The following is a 21,224-nucleotide window of genomic DNA, read 5'->3' on the forward strand; positions in this document are numbered from 1 at the left end:
GGGCGGGGGAGCGCTTGGGGCGGCGGGGCGAGCCCGGGCTCTGCCCGCGCTGAGCGTCCCCTGTGCGCTGCCCAGGCCGGCGGCGCTGTACTGCATGAACGAGGCGGAGCTGGTGGAGGTGGCCCTGGCGGTCCTGGCCGAGGTGAGCCSGGACCTCTGGGGGTGGGTACGCGGCCCTGGTCGTACCGGAGCGCGGCCGGGCAGGGAGCGCTTTTTCCCGCGGCTCCCCGGCAGCCTCTGGCGAGGAGGCRGATCGGGGGATGCTGCCGGGTGCTGCATGGCTTTCCCGGTCCCCTGCTCTCCTTCCCAGCAGCGCTGCTGCCTTTGCACCCCACCGGCGCTGCAGGGCAGGACACCGCGAACCTGGGGCCTGGCGAGGGGTGACTGAGGGGCATGGTGGGCCGCCCTCCTGCTCCTTGGAGTGCTCCCGGGGTGAAGTCACACACGGCCGGGGCTTGTTTTCCCTCTGGTCAGAATCTACAGTGCGAGGACGGTGAAGAGAAGGCGCGGTGTAGGAGCGAAGAGGGGCAGGAGCTTCCCCCAACRCCAAACAAGGCTCCTGGAAGCACGGCCAACACGGATGGAGGCAGTGACTACAGTCCGGCACTTCCACCCCCTCCTGGTGCTGGTGCCGATGCAGAGAGGACAGGCGGGGAGGACTCTGAGGACGATGTACTGAAATACGTCAGGGAGATCTTTTTCAGCTGACATCTCCKCTGTGACTCTCCAGGAGCTGAGAGGACAATGGGGAGGGTGTCTCCTCTGCGGCCCTGAGAACGGTCAGAGGAAAGCGTGGAGGGGTCTGTGCCTCTGCTGTGTTGGTGCCCTGTCTAGGTAGGATACCCATGAAGGYGGGGGCRGAAAGKAATGTCAGGAAAATTAATCCACAATCACCAGAGRTTTATGTCCAAAAAGGAGACAGRGAAGTCCTGTAACTTKATTTGAATAAAGAGAGAGGCCATGGGGCAGTTCCATGGGGTCTCTCAAACTGACAGAGGAYACAGCCTCTTTTTTTATCCTAATTTCCYGGCCGCATTTTCYTCTCTCTTTCCCCATTGGCTGAGGTACWTGAGAGGTACAGACTTCCTGAATCACCTAATACACACCTGCTTCTAATGTGCGTTCCCCCGACCCCGCTTTTTTCTTTGTGTCTGTTGTTCTCTGAGTCCAGGGATTTAGGGCGGCCTTGGGTGAGTAACAGTCTGTGGCAGTTAGTGGAATTCCTATGGAATTTATRGTTCTTCCTATTGCTTCTTTCACCTATCAGTATCTGGCCTTACCTACCAGCAGGCCCACATCTTGTTTTGTAAAGACRTTTCCCTCTCATTCCTTTCAGGAAGGAGGTACTCCTCCCACTCTGTGCAGCACTCAGTGGGATTTTGGCTCCAGATTCGSATGTGTTCATTTCTGTTCCGCATCTCAGARCTTGGTCAGATTAAAGAGGACATTYGGGTTTCTGTGAGTGTCCCTTTGGTGGATCGGGAGTGTCCCTTTGGAGTGTCGGGACTGGAGGGGAGCAGGGAGTTGCTTAACTGGAAGGGCTTTGCTGGCAGAGCTGCATGGTCATGGTTCAGCCTTGGGGGCTCCCTTGTCCCTGCCGACCCTCTGTCACAGCTGCAGTGGGGCCTGGCAGGCTGTCCCCATTGGATCTGGTGCTGAATTTGCCTCCAGGCTCCAGCAGTCCTCCCATGGCTGAAGAAGACATGGGTGGGAGCAGACTGGCAGGGGCCAGGACTGCCCTGAGGRGGCCCACCCCATGGCAATTTGCATGGGGGTTTAGGACGGGATAAAGGTGGTTCAGTATCCTCTTCCCAGTCCAAAAGGAGGATGAACAAACTGCATGAAGCCAGATGTGAGAGCATTTATTGAAAGGAAGGATCAGTCAAACCAGCATTACCAGTCTCATCTCCACCAAGGCTGAASAAAGAAAGAAAACAGACTCTCATGTCCCTTGAAACAAATTCTCAACCACAATGGCTATCACTGTTAAGTAGGCATTCTTYATTTACAATGCTGGGGTTGCACCATAAGTGCTCCCAACCACTGGATGAATTAATACAGTTTRTAATTAYCAGGCTGTTACAWATTCATTACACAGACAAATCAGTAACATAAAGTGCCTATTTTGACAAATGATTATATGAACAGGAGTTAACTATTTCAGTCTTTTCTGCCATCTACTGTCCTTCAGGGTTTATTACAATCCTAGCGGTCGTTTCATAGTCTTCACTTTAATTGAACTTTCTTAATTAGTGCATGCTCAGTCTGTTACTTCGTTTGCAAACTACAAAGCTGATTCTTTCTGATATTATTTCTTTATTGTCCTAGATGGCTTACTTCACAGCCTTGAAGGTTGGCTGTTGATTGGCTGCTTATTTATTTTAAGCAATATATATCCTGTCTAGTTACMAGGAAATAACCTATTTGGTCACATTTTCATGAACATTTGTTAGTTCCTAGTTAAACATAATCTACAGATCCTGTTTTTAAACATTGCTCCCTTTATCRTTGTTATGTGGTAGGGCAAAAGGTTTTAAAAGCTCTTTGTTAGTTGATTACACATTTAATGTGAGATATTAGCAACCCTAATTATGAGATATATGAGATATTATGAGATATTAGCAACCCTAGTATGAGATATTAGCAACCCTATTATGAGATATTAGCAACCCTATTATGAGATATTAGCAACCTTAAAGGCTGTTGGAGTGCTGGGCTCAGCCCCATAGTATTAGTGGGAACAAATCTGGAGCTCTGCACCCAAATCCTCTGTTTTCTCATGGAAACCCTCCATTAGGGCTGTGTTCATAGAGTTGTTAGGCTGCTCTTCCATGTGCTTTGCTGCTCTGGGGGTTGCATGTGGGGCCCATCACCCTAATGAGCTAAGTCATAGTAACTCTAGACATTATTCCAGCGGGTGAGGTACAGGTGCACCTCTGAGGGTGGCACTGCTGTGATGGCAGTTGTGAGGCCACAGCTCCTCAAGTCACAATTACCCTGAAGGCATCTCTAGTTAGTCCAGGAGGTGGAGAAGGAGCAGATTCTCCGGACAACTCYGAGAAAAGAAGCTTGTTTGATTCTCTGCTTGCCTGCATTTAGACTAGATATGGGCAGAGGACTGTGTCCACTGTATGCTTGTTTTTCTACCTTCAGTGCTATTTGGGACAAGGCCAGAAATGCTGTCACCTTGATGCTGTGCCCCAAACTGATGACTGTTACATGCTGTTGTACCTGGGAAGCTGCTATGCTCTGCTGTGTCTGTTGCTATCTGCTACCAGCTTGATGCAGGAGTGCTGCATACAATGATATGCCAGAACCTGGCTCAACATGAGCCTTTGGAGTAGGGATCAAATTCTTGCCAGAGAGTAAAGCTGTATTTGGATAACTAATTTAAATCATTTTAACAATAGCTCTTGCGTTTTCTTCACTGTCAAATCTCAATGAACAGGGCCTTCTCAGTTAAAGCACTCAGTTAAACTAGTGTGTGTGTTTGTGTGTGTGCTTGGCCCTGTTGAGGAACACAGTGGCAATGAGAATCTGGAGCAGTAGCAGAGCCATAGCCCCRAGCAGTGCCCAGAAGCCTCCAGTGAAATCAGACAAATGAATCCACTGCAAGRTTTGTGAAAGGAGCATACTCAGGCCCCCTGCCAGGATTATCATCTTGATGCAGTGTGTGATTAAGATCATCTTCCATCCCTTTCCCTCCCCTTTGCACTTTGCATTTAAAACACAAATGGGGTGGAACATGCTGAGGACCAGGGAGGTATACACAAAAAYCCTGGCAAGTGCCATTGCTGCTAGACTGATGCCCATGGCCTGTAGCTGCTCRTTCTTCAGGCACTGCAGCTCCCCAGCTGTATCATTCCACAGGCAGAAGTTGTAAAAGCCTATGCGCGTGTCAGGGAGGTCTATCAGGTTTCCGACTTCCCACAGCAGTGCGTAGAACATCAAGGCCAAGGTCCCAATATTCAACAGCAAAGTCAGCACGTAGAGAAGGTGCTCGGTACACCTCAGTTGCAGCAGACCCCTCCTGGTGCCTGCATGATTTCTTGCATCCATGGTAAAGCCTGCTGTGGGGATGCCTGTTGCAAAACATGAAGGGGGGACCCCTCAGTTGTTGTCTGTTATGGCACCTTTCCCCAGATGGGCTCTAAGCCTCATGGCTGGGGTCTAGAGGCTCCCCCTGCAAACAGAACAGGAGTGTCTCAGCCCTGCCTAGGACCATGCTGTACATGTGTTACTGGGTTGAGGGGTGTGCATTTGGTGCACTTTTGGTCACAGCAAAGGTGGCTTAATGATGTCCCATGTGTGGATCAGTACTGGGAGGAATGACTCAGCCCCACACATGCCCTTTGCACAATGATCTCATTGGAAAAGAGGAATTTGTCAGCAAACTGCAGTGACAGGAGGAGAGCAAAACTGCTATCTYGTAACAAGTAGGTTAAGAGCAATTCTGGAATAATGCCTTTCTTCCAGTTTTTATCAGACAAGGACATGCCTTGTGATCTTTGGACTACTGAGTAGAAGAAGGAGGGGTTAAGAGCTATTCTGGGAAAAACGCTTTTCTTTCAGTTATGATCAAAGACGTCCCTTGTGGTRTTTGGACTACTGACTAAAATGTAGACATGACAGGGTCTGAACTGCAGGGCTCCCCCCACCTCCTATAGCTCTGAGACACCTGGTGCCATTGATGCCACCCATTTCCAGCATCTGAACTCCACATGCAGGTGAGGTCCTAGCATGCCTGTAGATTTCTGAGCACAGCAGGACTGAATGCCTGCAGCTGTGCTATCCTGTGAGGCTGGCAGACATGGTGCTCCTCTCTCAGTTGCCTGAGGACCAATGTCCTACGCAAACAGGGAGTGCCCTGCTCAGAGAGACATCATGGATCCACCTGCAGCCATTGCTTTCCTCTGAGGCCCAGCCRYRTGGGTGCTACTGAGACAGACCTGTKATTGCCATCTACCTTGCTCTTCTCTCAGACTGGTTGGCAAACCTGAGTCTGCTCCTCTCCCAAGAGTGTATACTGTTCTCAGTGCCCTCTTGCAGGCTTCTGCTTCACACTGAAAAACAGATGAGTGGCATCAGGAAAGGGTATCACTGGCTGCAGAGCCACACAACATTGAAGCGTTGTCCACCCAGGTCTGCAAAGAGGTGTAAACATAGGACTCAGACCTTGGCTTCAAGCTCAGCCTCAGGTTTGAGGCTTTGTAAATGACTTCCTCCCTTTGACAAGCATTATATCCTGAGAATCATTTACTGCTTTCCTTCAAGAAGTTCACTTTGGCTCTACTGTCCCCTCTCCACTGACTGTTGCTCAGTGGTATGTCATCCTTCAATACTGTGTGAGGCATTTACTTGAGAACTGGACTCAATGATCCTTCTGAGTCCCTTCCAATTCAGAATACTCTATGAATCTGTGATGTCCTGGATGGCCTCGTAGGCCATCACCCAAAGCTGATTGTGGATTTGGTGCAGTCCCTGAGTTAGAGGCAGGGTTAGAGTGTCAGGAGAGACTCCACTCAATCTCTACCTGTGACTGGCAATGGTGCTGGTGACTAGAGACCTTTCAGCATCCCCTTCCCATTCCCCATCTCTCCCTAGAAACTTGGAAGCGGGGCATCTCTGTCTAATGAGCACAAAGATGAAGCTTCTCAGTCCCAAACTTCTCCCAAGAGCAGCACACACCCAGCATGGAAGCAGGGGAGTCACAGCATCAGACACCAACCTGTCTGCTTCCTCTGGTCACTTTTCTCTCACTTCTTGTAGCTTCCCTTGAAGATCTTCACAATGGGCTTCTGGAGAGACTGGAAGGTCACATGGAGGATGCCCATTGTTCTGAATCTGCAATGAAGACACAAGCAACCAAGAATATATCTGTGCTTSAGCACAGTGTGCTGCAGAATGAGACCACAGGCATGTGTAATGTTACCAGTTCGTCTTGCCCTTGGTATTGCTCTRTGGTTTGTTTGTCTTACACATGGTCTCCTGCATGAAGGCATTGCTGCTCTTCCCCCCTGTGCTCTGCAAGGGCTCACTCCTCTCACGGTTCTTCCAATGCCCCTGCTTTGCAGCCCCCAGAGGAAGAACAAGCTGCACTTGGAGGGAGCTCTGTGCTGGCTGACCAGGCCCCCAGGGATTTCTGTTAGAGCTCAGAGCTGGGACCACTGCAGCCCAGCCAGCTCTTGGCCCCTCCCACCCACCAACCCTTGCTGCTGTATTTCTTTAGACCAGTTTCCTTATAAGAAAGGCAGGCTTGTAGAAACTTGGTTTTTTGTTCAATCATCTCATGTTCGCTCCCTCAGCATCCATTAAATGTAAAAGCAATTAAAAATTGTCCTAGTTGCATGGTTACTAGAGAGGGAACAGAGAATTAAATTCCTATCTTGTTTGTGGAAATAGATGGCAGGGGCAGAGGGCAGCCACCTTAGAGACCCTGTGGTGCTGTGTGATCTCAACATGTATGAGGACCTGGGGACAGCCCATGGTATCTCTGCCCTCTCTGCTGCTTTGAGTCTCGTGTATAAGGACATCTTTTCTTTTTGCAGCAGTATCCCTCTGTTCGCTGCCAAATTGCTGGTATCTTTGCCCTTCAGCTTCCTGCTGCCTCCCCAGTAGATAAATCTCTGTCCCTAGGTGTGACTGACGGAGCCAGAAACRTACCTGGGATGGCCCTGTGCCAGCTGGATAGAGAACACAGGACTGGCCTGGAGGTGACCTGTGGTTAGGCCATAGGTCTAGTGAASCCTGAGACCTGACACCCTGCCACAGTGCAGCCACAGATGTGGCATTTGGAGCTCTGCAGCTCGCCACTGAGGCAGGTTTTGCAGCAGCCTGGCTGAGAAGCAAGGGACAAACAGGAAAGAGCTTTCACCCAGTGTACTGCTTGGGTTTTTCCCAGACATCTGCTGACTCTGAGGAGGTGCCTATGCCTTTGGATGGGAGGTACTGGGTTTCTTCCTCAACAGTGCAAGAAAGAGAAACCTGAACATGGCACAGCGAGCCTCAGCCTGGATTCAGCCTCCTTATTTCTGGACTGGCATTACTGGAAACACTGGGTTTCACCATAGGAGAGCTCTGTCTCTCAGTGTCCCTGGCAGAGAGAGGCCCCATGTGGATGGCTCAGGAGCTCCATGAGGTCTTTGGGTGGGAGGTAAGGCTCATAGGCACCCTCTGTGCTTTTGGAATTGCACAACCCTTTCCTCTGCTGCTCACAGGCAGGTGGGCACCTTCCCAGGTTGGGGCTGTGCCTTTCTCCAGTAAGCTGCTGGTGGAATGCCTGGGCAAAGGAGGCAGGAAGATACACAGCTCTGGCACAGGATCTGGCCTCTGTGCAAGGAAGAACATCTCTGTGGAACCCTTTTGCACTCAGTGGGACTGAGTGCAAAGGGGAAGGGAATGGGCATTTCCTTATGCACTGAAGAGCCCCTGAGAATTCTTGACTTTCCTGCATCCCCTCTCCCTGGCTGCTGTGGGGAGAAATGCCGTGCAAGAGTGATGGGAAAGCGTCAAGCTTTGGACTTGAGACTTTTCCTTTGAGACACCTGTTATGTCCCTTCACAACTTCCCACCTTTCTACCCTCCATCCCAGCTATCCCAATCATCTTTCCCTCTCAGGCAGGATTAGCTGCAGAGAAACCATGGGTGAAGAGAAAAGCCCCTGACAAGCTAAGGATTGCTGGCAAACAGAAACCAACCAGCGGCAAATGGAACAGATTGTGGGCGAACTGCCCTTAAAGCATCCCACAGCTGGGGAAGGACCTGCTCCCTCCAAGGCATCTGCACCCTGCAGCACCACTTTTTCTSCTGGTAGTTGTCCCCAATGCCACTGGGAGACCCAGTGGAGGATACTTACGGGCTGCCCATGTGAGTGGGTGTGGAGCTGAAGCACACTGGAAAGGGCTGTGGTGACGTTCTAGGAGCCCAGTGCGTCTGTGGCTGCTGCTRGTCTCGTGCTGGCTGATCGCTGACACCGCAGCCCTGGTTTTATGACGTGCAGATAGTTATCTGCTTTCAGTTTCGGTTCTGAGGGGAGTGCTCTTTGCAGATACCAGACTAAATGTGAGCAAGAAAACAAGCCAATCCCAGTTCCGCCATCTGAGCCAGGGTCAGATACTTCTGCTTTTCCTTTCCTTTTCCCTGCTGTGCTAACCAGCACAAATAACTGCCCAGGCTAAGCTCACCCATAATTGTTGTGCTATTAGAGTAGCTTGAGTGTCCATGAGGGCTTAGATGATTTTGTTTTGTTTTGTTTGGACACTTCTGTAGAGATGACTGACCGTCCCAACATTGACCCCCAGTACCACAACAGTCCTGGAGTTSACTGACAACATGACTTTTCTTGCACTTTGGATACCCTCCCTCTGCTTCCCAGACACAGTGTCGCCCAAGCTTCCCTTGCCTGCAGACACTGTGCTTACACAGGCACAGGGCAAAGTGTCAAGGTGCTCRCTGCTGCAAGAAACCACTGAAACCTCAAGTGATGTAAGGGGGGGAAGCTCTCCTTCCTTTAATCCTCCTGGGCAGATCTAGAACTCTGTGTCCTACTGGCCRCCTTTGGGGTGGGACTGATAGGAGGGCTGTGTGTTGGGGGTTGCTGCATGTCGGACACCTAGCTATGGAGCTGTTCACAAAGCTCCACACAGTAATTCCACATGTAGGCATGGTCTAGAAACTTCCATGTGGTACATGTGTTGTGAGCCTGTAATACTGGCACTCACATCCAAGAGCAAAAAGTAAGTGAAAAGAAATATGGAGAAAGTCCTAAAAGAATCTCAGTGGACAGGAACATCATGCAAGTGGCACTGGGGAGGGGCAGGGGTGCCTTCTTATGTACCTCTGTGTGTGGAATAACTTTAGCCTGGAGAAGGATAGGGATCTGGATCAAGGGAGTTCTGATCATARGTGGCATAGGCAGGGATTCCGGTGGGAGAAATCGAGGCAGGAGCAGAAGAAGCCCAGCAGTCTGGAGCTGCTGAGCTGAAAGTGGAGGATGGTGGGGACAGAGAAGGAAGCCTTGGGGCTGAACATGGCCATTTTCTAGCATTGGGGCTGCTGGCTGAGAAACTGAGGAATAAGGAGAGACCTCTGGGGCAAGACCTCTGTTCCAGTGAAGTAATATGCATTGGCAGGAGGCATTTTTGTGCTCCCAAGAGGGGCAGTCATGCAATTTGGCAACATGCCATTCATTTTTCTCTCATTCAGGAAGGAAAAGGGTGTATAATTTAGATCTGGTGACCAGCCAGCACCTTAACTGATCTTATCAACACAAGTGAGGCTGCTGTTTCAATGCCATGAGCACAAGGCACAAGCAACTTCTTCAAAAATATCCTTGCTTTCACACTGGGGTCCTGTTTTCTGAGATAATCAGGATGACTGCCACAGTGGGTCTGCTCCATCATGCCAGAGCATTTCTCCCTGGACCCACTGTCCCCCTAGAGGGGTGGCTGTTCCAAAACCAGTGCACCATGTCACCTGATGTTACTTTCACTGGGTACACACCTTCCTTTTTTGGCCTTTTTTTTTTTCCCAGGAGAAGATCCCTGTTCAGACAAGCTGGTCTTCTGCCTCATCTGCTTGACTTCCAACATTTTGTAATTTCTGGCTACTGTGCCCTTAGGAGGTGATATTTTAAAAAAAATAAATGTTTAAAATGCGCCATTTGGGAATGTAACTCTTGGAGTGTGGCATSTCACTGGCCAGAGCTGGTTGCCTGATTGTACACCTGAGGCAGAAGCACTTCTCAGTTCCCTAAGGAATCCCATGTCTCCTTCCTGGCAGGGTCTTTGTCTGCTGCTTTTAGTGCCTCCTGGGAAGCCATGACTGCCAACAGGGTGAAGTGCACTTAAAATTTAGGTCAAGACTTGCCCTTGGTTCCAGCTGGAGGCTTCCTTCCATACCTTTGGCTGTCTCTCTGGTAGGTAGTTCCCCTGCCTTCTCTGTTCACGTATTTGGGCAGGGAAGATTGTGCCCAAAGGCTGGGCAGGATGCAGCCTTTCCATTCTCCTTCCTAGGGACATTTTACAGGTATGTTCTGACTGCCTCTTGGGCTTCCAATGCCGAAGTCTACCTGATGTTAGAGTAGTTGGAAAGGATAAGTATGATGGGGATGGGGTAAGCAGGGCAATGATCATCAGCATGAATTTTGGAGAGAGAATTGGAAGGGAGAAGGAGAGCAGTGCTTCTACATGTGTGTGCCTGGAGGTAGGAGAGACTGGATGGAGTGTTTGGGCTGCTGGGTCCTGTTGTCTGTGGGTAGGGGTAGGAAAGGAGGGCACCTTCCAGGAGCCAGTTTCTACTAAATTCCTGTGTGAAGCTTCTTGGAATTGTTTCCTGAGATAGACATGCGTGCATTAAGATGTTTACGTGGCTTTATGGTGCAATGAGGTGCTCCGCAGTTCCTGAATTTTCAGTGTACAGTTAAACACTCAACAGTTTAGTAATATTAGCAATCACAAGAAAAGCATGACATGAAATGAGACTTTCCAAAATTTTTTGCTTATTTTACCCTTCTCTTTTAAAAGTAAATKACTACACAAAAATTGGTTATGATTCTGGATCCTCTTTTCTGAGGGAATATCCACAGAAAAAATTGCATCTAGTTCTAGGTCTGACAGAAAGTTCATCCAGTTGTCTCTAAGAGGACTCATAATGATGATTTGTGTCTATGAGTCTAATTTTATTTTGTAATTGCATTTGTCTTTCTACAAAACAATATAATTTCTCCTCTTGACTCTTATACAATGTGTAACAGAGGGACTGTATGGGATATTTCCCTCTGGAAGTACTGAAGTAAAGAAATAGCCCTGAGTGATACTTCAGATGTGGCTAGGCCTTCCTTCAGATTTGATAAAAGTCTTGATCTGGTCTGTGTGGAAAACCAAGACTTTCTGATTATTGTCCTGTGTATAAATTATACCCCGATATTGCACCTGCACTAGAGCAGTTGCAGCAACATGGCTCGATGTCTGCTGTGTGAGGTTCTACCCGTCCAAGGCACCTGGCATTTTAAGCATTTGGTCAATTCTTTCTTATTTCAGATAGAAAATAATTTAGATTTTATTTATGATTGTTTGTAGCTCAACCCCTCTCAAATACTGAAAATTTAATGGCCCTGATTTTGCAACAATAGGTTCCAAAGTACAGATTAAAATGGATTATGCTGTAGAGACAAAGATGAGGTAGAGGGAAGAATCCCACTGGCTCCTCTACTAGGCAATCCTAAGAAATGTCAAGGAGACAAAACTCAGTACCTTGTCTTAAACAGCAYGTTTTTCATCCCTTCTCCCAAATACCTGTACAATGATATACATTTTAAGAAGTTGCAAACTATGCAGGTATATGACTGTAGTTAAGAAAACATTTCCCAGGCATTTTAGAACACATGAATAGCCACACTGGTTCAGGCAAAAAAAATAAAAATCTGTATTTCAAACTACAAAGAACCACAATGCTGTAAGTGCCAATATCATGGGCTTTCCCAATATCATCRCTATCCCATGTGAATCATCAGACTGTACTATCACAGACACAGCAGAGGGTTACTTTACCATCACTGAAATAGAAACAGACACTAAGAATATTTCCTTTTTATCAGCAGAAAACCTAAAATTTTCAGGCTTGCATAGCAAAGTTTGAACTGTAAAGTGCAAAGGAGTGTTTGAAATCCTGTAGTGTGAAAAAATCAATATGTGTGGTTGGTAAGGTGTTTGTGGCAGGATCTGCTGCCCTCTGAGTAGCTGGCTACCTCCACTTTGCTCTGTTAGCCCACAGGGGTGTGCTCAGCAGGGTATGCTCAGCCAGGGGTATGCTCAGCATCACACAGAACATTTGGTTTTAGTAGGTGGGTGCTTAGGAAGGGGAACAACGCTGATGCTCCCCAGGGATCTTGCACACCCAGCCTTCACTGTTCATCACCAAAGCACAGGAAATGGGCCAGCACTGAGCTAKGCATCAGCACCGTGACAATATTGTGATTTTAAGAAATCCAACCATTCTAACCTAGCATGGCACTGTCTGTTTTGGAGTACTGTGCCATGTAGCCTGCCTTGGTCTTTATTTTCTCACCTTATCCCGCATATTATTCTGTGGAATAATACTTCAGTCGGGATCTAAAMCACAGAAACAAAATATGAAGAGCTGAGATATTTATTTATTTGTTTCTTAAATTTCTTCTAAGCAAAGCAAATTCCAAGAAAGCCTAGAGGAACTTGATCTGTTTATGTTTTTCCCTTTGGACATGGTACACAATATCTAGAAATTAACATCTGCAGCTGGGGAAGGAAGTGACGGCAAAACCATTTTAAAATAYGTTCTTTATTAATCTCTTCTTTGGCAGGCAAACTCTTACTCATGATAACACTGCAATACACTCAGCTGTGCATACTTAAACTGTGCTTGAACTTTACTTAACTGGATGACCTGTCCCGCAGAAGACAATTACAGCTGTAATGATCTGTGCCCAGACTTTGATTCTGGGAGAAGGAAACTCCCTTTTAATTTCATCTCACCCTCCATACATTGGGTGGCTGATGTGTCTTTTTTCTAAAGACCTGGATCTCCAGTGCCTTGGCTGGTGTGACAGGCACAGTCCCTGCTCTTCCAAATGCTGAGTGAAATCCCAGCCAAAGAACTCTGTACTTATCTTTGTGGAACATACTCTTTACTGAAGTTTGAGATTATGAAAAAAATGGCTCATTGGGATTTAAAGAATTAAACAAACCTATAATGTTCACATTTTTTCACTGGCTCAGGTAGCTCAAATATTCTAAGTTGAATATCAGTGCCTTGAGTATGTGAAACAGAGTAGTGCCCTTGAGTTTCTGAAAAAGAATAGAAACAGGAATTAATTATTAGTACTGTGATGTTCCAAAAGACTGGTTGACAGAAAGTTATTATCAGTCAACCACTTTATGGGCTGCTCACAGGGTATAAAGCAGGTTGGGACCTGGTAATCTTGGTAAGAGTTCAGTAGCTAATTGGAAAACAGTTAGCATGTAAAGGCTGGAATTTTTCTTTTGGTGACAAAATTGTTTATGTAGTTATAGTGGTTAAATTAAATTGTTGTATATTAGCCTCTGGTCAGAAAAAAAAAAAAAAAAAGCCCAAGCACCCATAGCATGTTCTTCCTGGGATGAATAATAAGAGTATTTTTGCTTTTATGATTTCCTTCCTTAGCAATGCTGTGAAAATATTCTCCTGACATTTGAGGGGTTTTTTTWCCTACAGAGAATAGTTTGTAACAATTTTGATTCATAAGGGAGTATTACAGTTTCAAATTAAAAAAAAAAACCCAACAAGCCAAACCAACAGTTGTTAGTAAGCGTGATAATCACAATGCCAGAAGCAGTACATGCAAACAAGCTGCTCAGGGTTGAATCCCTTATACTGTTCTTCGCAGCAAATATTTATGAACATGGATACAATCATGTCATGTTGACAAGGAGGCTCACTTCCTACTCATTGAAGGAATGTTTATTTTTAGTCTGGGAACCTRGACAGCTATGCTTTCTCAGTAGTATTCATTGCCACTGCTCTGTTTTTTGTATGTTTGGGCTTCTGAGAAAAAGAATTGTCATGAAATGCAAAAAGCTCAAGAAATGCTGGTCTGCCTATTGARCCAATAAAAGCATTAATAAAGCATTCAGCATTATAGTGTAATTTATGTACATAAAAAGAATATTACCCATCAAAACATCAATGCGACTTCTTTCCAAATAACAATTTGCTTTTTCTAGTCGACAATAACAGTGCTCCTWTATTACATATTGGGGCCATATAGTTTTCTAGCCTGAGCATCAGCAAAGTGCCATTGAGGGCTATGTACAGCTCCAGCATGAATTTCTGTCAAAAATTGTACTGCAACTGTGATATTCCTTTCTATTGACCTTTCTTCAAATGCCTTTAACAATTTTGTTAAGTCTTTTGATCTAAGTCTCTGAAGTAGGTCCACAAGGGAAAATGCACATAATCATGAGAGGAAGAGAATTAAGAATCTTCTTGAAGGCATTTGTGATTCATTTGATAAACTGTAATTACTTACTTTACATAGTAGCAGCACCACTCTGATATGTTTTGCTTCTGGTACACATCCAGCAAAAGGACTTCAATTCATTGCATGAAAGATGTATGAATGCAATTAGTATAATTTCGTTGCATGAAAGATGTCTTCACTTATATTTTAGCATCAAAATTACAGAACAGGACCCAGTGAAGCTTGACCTGACTAATAGTTTTGCAAYGTATGCTGGTGTTTATAGGTCTTGGCAAGGATAGCCTTACAGGATCAGGCTTAGAGGCCAAAGACGTGTTCAGTCCTGAACATCTCCTCCTCTACCAAGTTCCTTTTTCTGTTATTATTTATGGTACTTATGTCAAAAACAACTATTTACAGGAACTATTAAATTTCATCCCCAAGCTTTCTAAAAGTCATTCACTCACAAAAGTTTGCTTTGCRTATCTATGAGTGACCTCTTGTGTAATAGTATGTCAATTACAGGCACCAAAGAAACAAACACCGAGTAAACAAGGAGAAGAACATGCTTCAATCCTTTTTTTTTCCCTCAGCAAAGCAGTAAATATAGGTTAGGAAAAAAAAAATGTGTCATTGTTCTCCTGTGGAATCACTCTTTTAAATCTGAGGCTACATTTGTCTATGRGTTAAGATGTAGGCAATGGGCCCTTAGTGCCAGTGTGGTGACTCTTCTGTGTGTGTGAGAGGAGAACACAACTCCTGAGCACTCTGAATTGGGTGTTGCAAAGTATGAGTGACACCAAAGTACATGGGCATGATACTTCTCGTGCTTAATGCTGGTGCTCTTTTCATCCTGACCCTATGCCTGCTTACTCAGCTGCACTGCAGAACCTGATAGGTGGAAAGCCACCTACTTTGGGACAAAAACTCTTTGTTTCAGGGTTAAGCTGTAGGGAAAATGAATACTACTGCTCTGCGCTGCTCATTTGACCCCATTCTCTGATGATGCATCAAGATCATAGAACCATCATAGAATCATAGAGTGGTCTGSKTTGAAAGRGAYCTTAAAGATCATCTAGTTCCACCCCCCAGCCATSGGTAGGGACAGCTTTCACTAGAGCAGGTTGCTCAAACTCCCATCCAACATGCCTTGAACATTTCCAGRTACAARGCATCARCARCTTCTCTGGCCAACCTGTTCTGGTGAGTCTTCACCTTCATAGTGAGGAWKTTTTTCCTAATAGCTAATCTAAATTTATGCATTCATCTTTTTATTTCTTTGCATTTCAGCASTAGTTGTGAAACTGAGATCTTGATTTCTATACTCTGGACAGCTTAAATTTGATAGATACAACCTGTTAATGTTTCCCCAGAAGAGAAATGTACAAATGTTTTATTCCTTAATAAATGACCGCATTAGGACCACAGCTCTTCAGAACACACAATGCCTAGTTCTCTAAAATCACCTGATCTCCCAGTGACTCACAGTCTGCACAGGAGGAGCCAATCATGTTTAATAGGTGTGTTATTTGGTCAGTGTACAGATTCTTGCTCTTTCCAGCAAGAATCTGGAAAGAGGTTCTGAAATCTGAACTGAACTTAGCTGCTTTGGCTAAAAGGATCAGAATATTGTCTTCCATGGCTAATGAAATATGGTTTATACAAACCCAAATAATACACCTTATGTTGTGCTTAGACWGAGCTGCAAAATGGAAGGGTGCCAAAAAAAGCATGTTGATTTAAATGATACAATAGACCAAAGTCTGTATTGGCATTGTTTTGTTTCTCCTCAGGAAGGCCACCTGGRGTAGATAAAGAACTTTGCTTTTTCCAATGAACTTCATGTTAAGGTTTGGCTGTAAGATTTGAGTGCAATTTTTTACGAAGTGTTAAATTAAGTGGTATGACTCTTAAAAGTCTTATTTTAGTAACATTTCTAACATTTACTCCGGCATTCTTCATGAGATACAGAGAGCATATAATAAATTGTGGCATATCTGAAGAGTTCTAAAGTTACCTGGCCTTCCAGTTTAGCACATCAGAATTCAGGGCCTTGGAATTCACCTTCTTGCTGTTGCACTACCTTCTCACGTTCCTTCAGGCACAGATAATAATAAGAAACACCACAAATTCAGTTTATTGCTTAAAGAAAGCCATGATCAAGTTTATTATTGCTATATACCTACAGACTATTACGTTTTTCACAGCTAGACTAACTGAGGCAGGAGAAGAGGCCTAGGGGAAACTTTTTTTACCTGCTTGTTATTTACACTGTAGTCCAAGAAAGCATTGTGGAAACATGGTTTTATGGACTCCAAGTCTTTCATATGGAAATGGGTGTTTTGTGTGTAGCCTGAAGAACCAATGCTCTGTAAGTCTGGAATCTATGGACTGAAACATTCATTTGGAAGAACACAAATATTATTTAAAACAGACTGTAACAAGATGAAAAACATTAAATGTACTAATTCTGACAATAGTTCTCTTCACAATCGTCTTTTTTTGTATTGATTTTTGTAGAAGTTAAACTAGAGTGATTTCGTTTACTAGCTGAAGGTTTTGTTTAACACCCAAAGATTTAGTTTTATATCCAGTGTATCAATGTCTTTGTGAGTGGGAGTCWGCAYAAGAAATCAAAGCCATTTGTAGCAAAACATACAGCAAACTTGGCAATCTTTGCTGTCAAAAAGGACATCTGGGATCTATTCTGAACCTAACTTCATTCTGGAAAGTGGTTGTGTGCCAGAAAAGAAGAAAATGAAAGAAGGAATTTGTTAAGTAGATTTTTGCAGAGGACATGGGAAGAAATATACTGAAAATATTTTGAAGAAAACTATTTTACTTTGAAGACATTACCAGAAAGGAGAAAGCATWCTAAAGGAAAACCTACACTATATTGAAAAACAAAAGAACCCACTCTGAAAAGAAACTTAACCTAAGTAAAGCAGTCAGAATGGCTTGGGTGCAGTGCAAAGACGTAAACAATACCAAAACAACAAGGAACATAGAGACATCAAGCTAACAAAGATATAGTTGAAAGGAGAGTAGGCTATTCTAAAGASAAAGAGAATGAGATTACCTTTTGACTGTGTTTTGGGTGTACCAGATGGAAGGGTAACAATTCTTCATGATAGATCTGTATTTGAAGTATTGCTCTGGGCCTGTTAAAAAGCAGTGGTGATTTCTCACAATCCCACCATGTGGATTCAAYGTTGGTACTGCTTTCAAGACAAAATTGTCCCACAGGAGTTGAACTTTGCTTGAGTCACCAAGAATGAAATCCATAAAGTCCTTCATTTTCCAGGAACTGTTAGTTTCTCCTGGCTGCTCCCTGACTATCAGTATTACAGCCTTCCTCTTGGTACCTTTGCCACTTTTGGAGGGGAGTAGTGGTGGTGATAGTTAAAACATACCCTGTGTTTCCTGWCAGTGAATGGCATAAGATGTGAATCTTGCAGAATCTGGACATCACTGCACCTTTAGAGATGGCCACCAGGTACTCCTGYGGGTTGTTGTAGGTGTAAGGACAGTAGTGGGCAAAGTAACGGGTGTCTTGGTCAGGGAACTGTAACCAAGTGAGTGAGAAATAATGATGTCCACCTTGCCCAATTACACTGTTTTTGTAATTCTTGATTAATTTCCAGTCCTTCCCCACCTRTTTCTCATACTGTTCCTTAGCATTGGTTTCTGGGTTCAACAGTGGCCACAAGCCGTGTTTATACAGGCTGTTATACTCGGTAAAGCTGACAATAGTGAAGCAYCATAACATCCCTGCCTGTGCATTGCTGGCTTGGAAGTAGCACCACTGTGTTTGCTTGTGTGAAGGTCAGTGTGGGGTCAGCCAGTACCCAAACACAGCATTAGCAGGCAGAGAGAAAAAAGTGTGAGACTGGTTGGCACTGTAGTGTGTGGTAATGTTAAATAATGTGCACTGCCATGGAAAAGCACCCTGCAGTGAACCAGGCGCAAATCTGATTTACACTGTTATAAATCAAAGTCCAACCAACTCCTGGGAAAAGATGCCTTATCTCACCAAGCTTGTCAGTAATGCAATTGGTATCTTGATTAGAACTTTCAATAATAACTTGAGCTGCAAAAAACATTCTCCACACTATGCTTGACTCGGAGGTGCTTGAGAAATGTCTTGTGTTTGTGTGTATGATTATCACCTGGACAACACATTCAGTGCTAAGGAAGCACTCACATTCTACTGCAGCTTGATACTTTCCCAGAAATTGCTGACTGCCTGTAACTGCCTGCGTGTCATTTCTCAGGAGTAGGAGGGACAAAAGGCAGCAGTTTTCTTCCCCTTGGCTGGAAAGTTTCATTAATGAAGCCTAATCATAATATCACAACACACACTTTGTTGGAGAGCTGTACAGGCTGAAATAAGAATCACTTCCAGTTGCCTATGCGTGAAGTTCACGTCAGTAATAAAAAACATGGAAAGTTACATGTTTCAAGAGCAATCCCTGTCCTTGTTTGCAAAAAGGCAGGATTCAGGGGCTTCYTCCACWTCTAATCCCTTGCAATAAATTAYCATGTCCAGTTGCAAAGGGCAGAGWTTCCTTYTGACACAGCAGGTACCAGTTTTCCTCATCACCAAGTGTAGCAACCTACTCATGACAGGTAATATGCCCATAYTGCAGAAGGAGCTAATTTCTAAATAAAAATTATGTCAAAGACTACCAGTGTTTCCTGTGCATTACAAGCCTTTACTAACTGTGTTGGCTTCAAGAATGGTGCCAGCTCCCTTTTACTTTTGTGCTTCTGAAAATTTTGTGGCCACAAGTAGTTATCTAAGGATTGCAAAATCATTATAATCCTTTCTTATCCATGTAAAAGAAGCCCAGAACCAAAATAAAGAACCTTCCAGAAGTTCCAAGTTCATCCAAGGCAACTGGATCAATTTAGCAAACACAGGAAAGAATAAATAACTCTGATACTCAACCAGTGACAGCGGAATAAGGCAATTAAGTCCCTTCAACTCTGTCCAATGAATCCTTGCCAGACAGAGAAGCTTGTGTTCAAGAACTGATCAAATCTGGCCAGGTTTTGTTTGTAAATTTTGGCAAAAACATGATMGCAAATAGGGTAACAAAATATTCTTCCAACCCAGACGTCAGTGTTGATATTGCAGTTACACAGCTCTCATCTTTTTCACTTTCTCTTTTGGCTCTTGTCTTTCTTTACTCATATTTTCTCAACAAACTCATTTTAACCTGGTTCATATTGTTTTTCACTGAGAACAATGGCTTGAGCTGMGACTTCTGGAATAAGTAACAGTCCAGGTAGAAATTAAGGATGAGGAGGTTGATATGTAGCTATGTAACTAAGCTCCTTAGAATTTATTCCCAAATGCTTTAAAATAACATAGAAAATCATRTTGATTTAATCAGGCTTTGAATTATATTTGTAAAGGAGAATCAAAGCAAGTGCTTCATCTACATCTGACATMAAGATTTCTTAGGCTGTTCCCACCTTCTTCTAGATAAATCATTTCTAGATAAAAACTCCTTTGTCGGGAGTTTGCTACAGCATCATTGTCTCCAAACCTGTTTTAGKGTACAATGATTCAGGGGTAGTGGGTATCCAGTCCGAAGCAAGGTAGCAGAATAAGGACATAGGTGTCTCAATCCCACCTCTATACATTTCCAGTTTTTAAAAATTATTTCCAAATTGCAATTTGTTACATATATACAACACACAAACTGACCTGGTTTTCAATATCTCAAAATAGGCTTGMACTAGAACTACTGTACAGACTGCATAAAAGCAGTTATTAGCTGGCATTCATTTTTAAACCCATAGCCCYGAAATGCAGTACTGACAATTGCTGATGTCAGGAGATGAGATTTGTACTGAATCTGTAAGACATTGGGACTAAGCCTTGTCAGATTTGCTCTGTCTGAACTTTATCTGCACACAGTTTTGTTTCACTTAATTTAACTGCGGCAGCAACTTCTCTCATTGACATGTATGGCTGATTTGTTTTGTGTGCCTTTGTGTGGTACAAACATAGGCTTACACAGACAGTGGTAACAAGGAGTAATTCTATATACAAATGCAGGCCTACAGCTGGATAAACTGCATTTTGGGGGTAACAAAGAGGCATTTGAAGTTGGTGGGGGGTTACTTGCTTATCAGCAAGGAATTCTTCAAAGTTGGGAAAAGCTACTTGAATGAAAACATGATAGGCAGAGAACAGGCTTTGTAAAACAATTAATTGTTTTATTGTCTGTTAATTGGATGATTGGGACTGCTGATACTGGGCAGTCAGTGCTGGGCACTGACTGCAGCACTGCTTAGAGTTAATTACTTGTCATAAAATCATAGATAGGAAAGAAACCCCTTTCAAAACATTCCCTATCCKTCCTACTATCTGCTTATATCAGGCCGAAGGATGGAAGTATGGTTTCATGCAAATTTGTATTTACTTAGGGTCTTAATCAGATACCAGCACCAGTAGCACTTATTTTTTTACTAGAAAAAAAAAATTCTCTTTGCTTTAGGCCTGGTTTCTASATCTGATTCTCTTCACAATGGACAAACCCCCATTATAAACAAAAGGCCTTCATCTGAAGGATCTAGTTTCAGGTGTAGATGACATCATATATGAGAAGTAAAGGCATTGAAAACAAAACTGRTGAAGCCATTTCACATTGTAGTGGATACCTAACTCTGAGGGATGCCTGGCTCAGTAACTGGTGGTTAAAGGTGAGCTGCAAGGTGAGAARGGACTGGGGGTGGTGTGTTCTTTATTGAGCAGAAGACAGAGAAAATGTGAAGCTTCCTCTTGGAGTGCTCAAGGTATTACTGTGTGCGCTTAATCTGTGAAACAYGGATGTAACAGAAYGCCTGYRAGCTCCACAAATAATCYCCAGGGCTAAAAATGGGAGTTTTGCTGTTTGCTGTTGCAAGACAAATGCCATGACTCTGTATCAGCAATATTTGTTAYGGTTGTRTCAGTTCGTACATGAAATGAGGGATTGATCACTGGTTCTTCATAAATGCAGGAAAGTTGCTTCCTCCCTGTTCTTGTCACATTCCACATATGGCTATACAACCCCCTCTGGAGTCAGGCTCTGCACCTTCAGCCCTGGAAAGCTCTGTGTGTGTTTCTCTCTGAAGTGGAAGTGGTCCACTGAGAGTCAAGCAGGTGTGGTTCATCTGTGCCGTGCTGTTAAAATATTTCTAAGAAATTGTGTCTCTGAGAAAAAAGATTTGAACCACAATGTTTCCCTACTTACAA

At 44.4% G+C, this 21,224-nt stretch overlaps 2 protein-coding genes across 7 annotated transcripts in view; one reads left to right on the forward strand and one right to left on the reverse strand.

Annotated features, from left to right (window-relative positions):
• Positions 1 to 21,224, forward strand: part of CYREN (cell cycle regulator of NHEJ) — a 56,450-nt gene that overhangs the window by 265 nt on the left and 34,961 nt on the right. Inside the window, exons 2-3 of one of the 3 annotated variants that reach the window (XM_057386295.1) lie at positions 28 to 142; positions 484 to 992. In XM_057386295.1, the coding sequence (XP_057242278.1) occupies positions 28 to 142; positions 484 to 708 (340 nt within the window). In that variant the 3' untranslated portion in view covers positions 709 to 992. Of the gene's footprint in view, positions 1 to 27; positions 143 to 310; positions 392 to 483; positions 993 to 21,224 lie in introns of those variants that run through there. The other 2 variants (XR_008966620.1, XR_008966621.1) reach the window with 2 other exon arrangements.
• On the reverse strand, positions 2,654 to 8,009 carry TMEM140 (transmembrane protein 140). Of its 4 annotated transcripts, XM_057386264.1 has the most exons (4): positions 7,856 to 8,005; positions 5,729 to 5,844; positions 4,967 to 5,063; positions 2,654 to 4,082 (listed from the first exon to the last, which is right to left on the reverse strand). In XM_057386264.1, exon 4 carries the CDS (start codon positions 4,057 to 4,059, stop codon positions 3,478 to 3,480), a length of 582 nt encoding a protein of 193 aa, XP_057242247.1. In that variant the 5' UTR covers positions 4,060 to 4,082; positions 4,967 to 5,063; positions 5,729 to 5,844; positions 7,856 to 8,005; the 3' UTR covers positions 2,654 to 3,477. The 4 variants fall into 4 exon arrangements, 3 of the variants coding, with proteins under 3 accessions (XP_057242247.1, XP_057242254.1, XP_057242241.1); XM_057386271.1 differs by lacking the exon at positions 4,967 to 5,063 and having other exon boundaries at positions 7,856 to 8,006; XR_008966619.1 differs by lacking the exons at positions 2,654 to 4,082; positions 4,967 to 5,063 and adding an exon at positions 5,076 to 5,144 and having other exon boundaries at positions 7,856 to 8,009.

The sequence above is a fragment of the Malurus melanocephalus genome, unplaced genomic scaffold, assembly GCF_030028575.1.
Source record: "Malurus melanocephalus ecotype Western Australia unplaced genomic scaffold, MMel_1.1 scaffold_16, whole genome shotgun sequence".
In the NCBI taxonomy this organism is placed as follows: Eukaryota; Metazoa; Chordata; class Aves; order Passeriformes; family Maluridae; genus Malurus; species Malurus melanocephalus.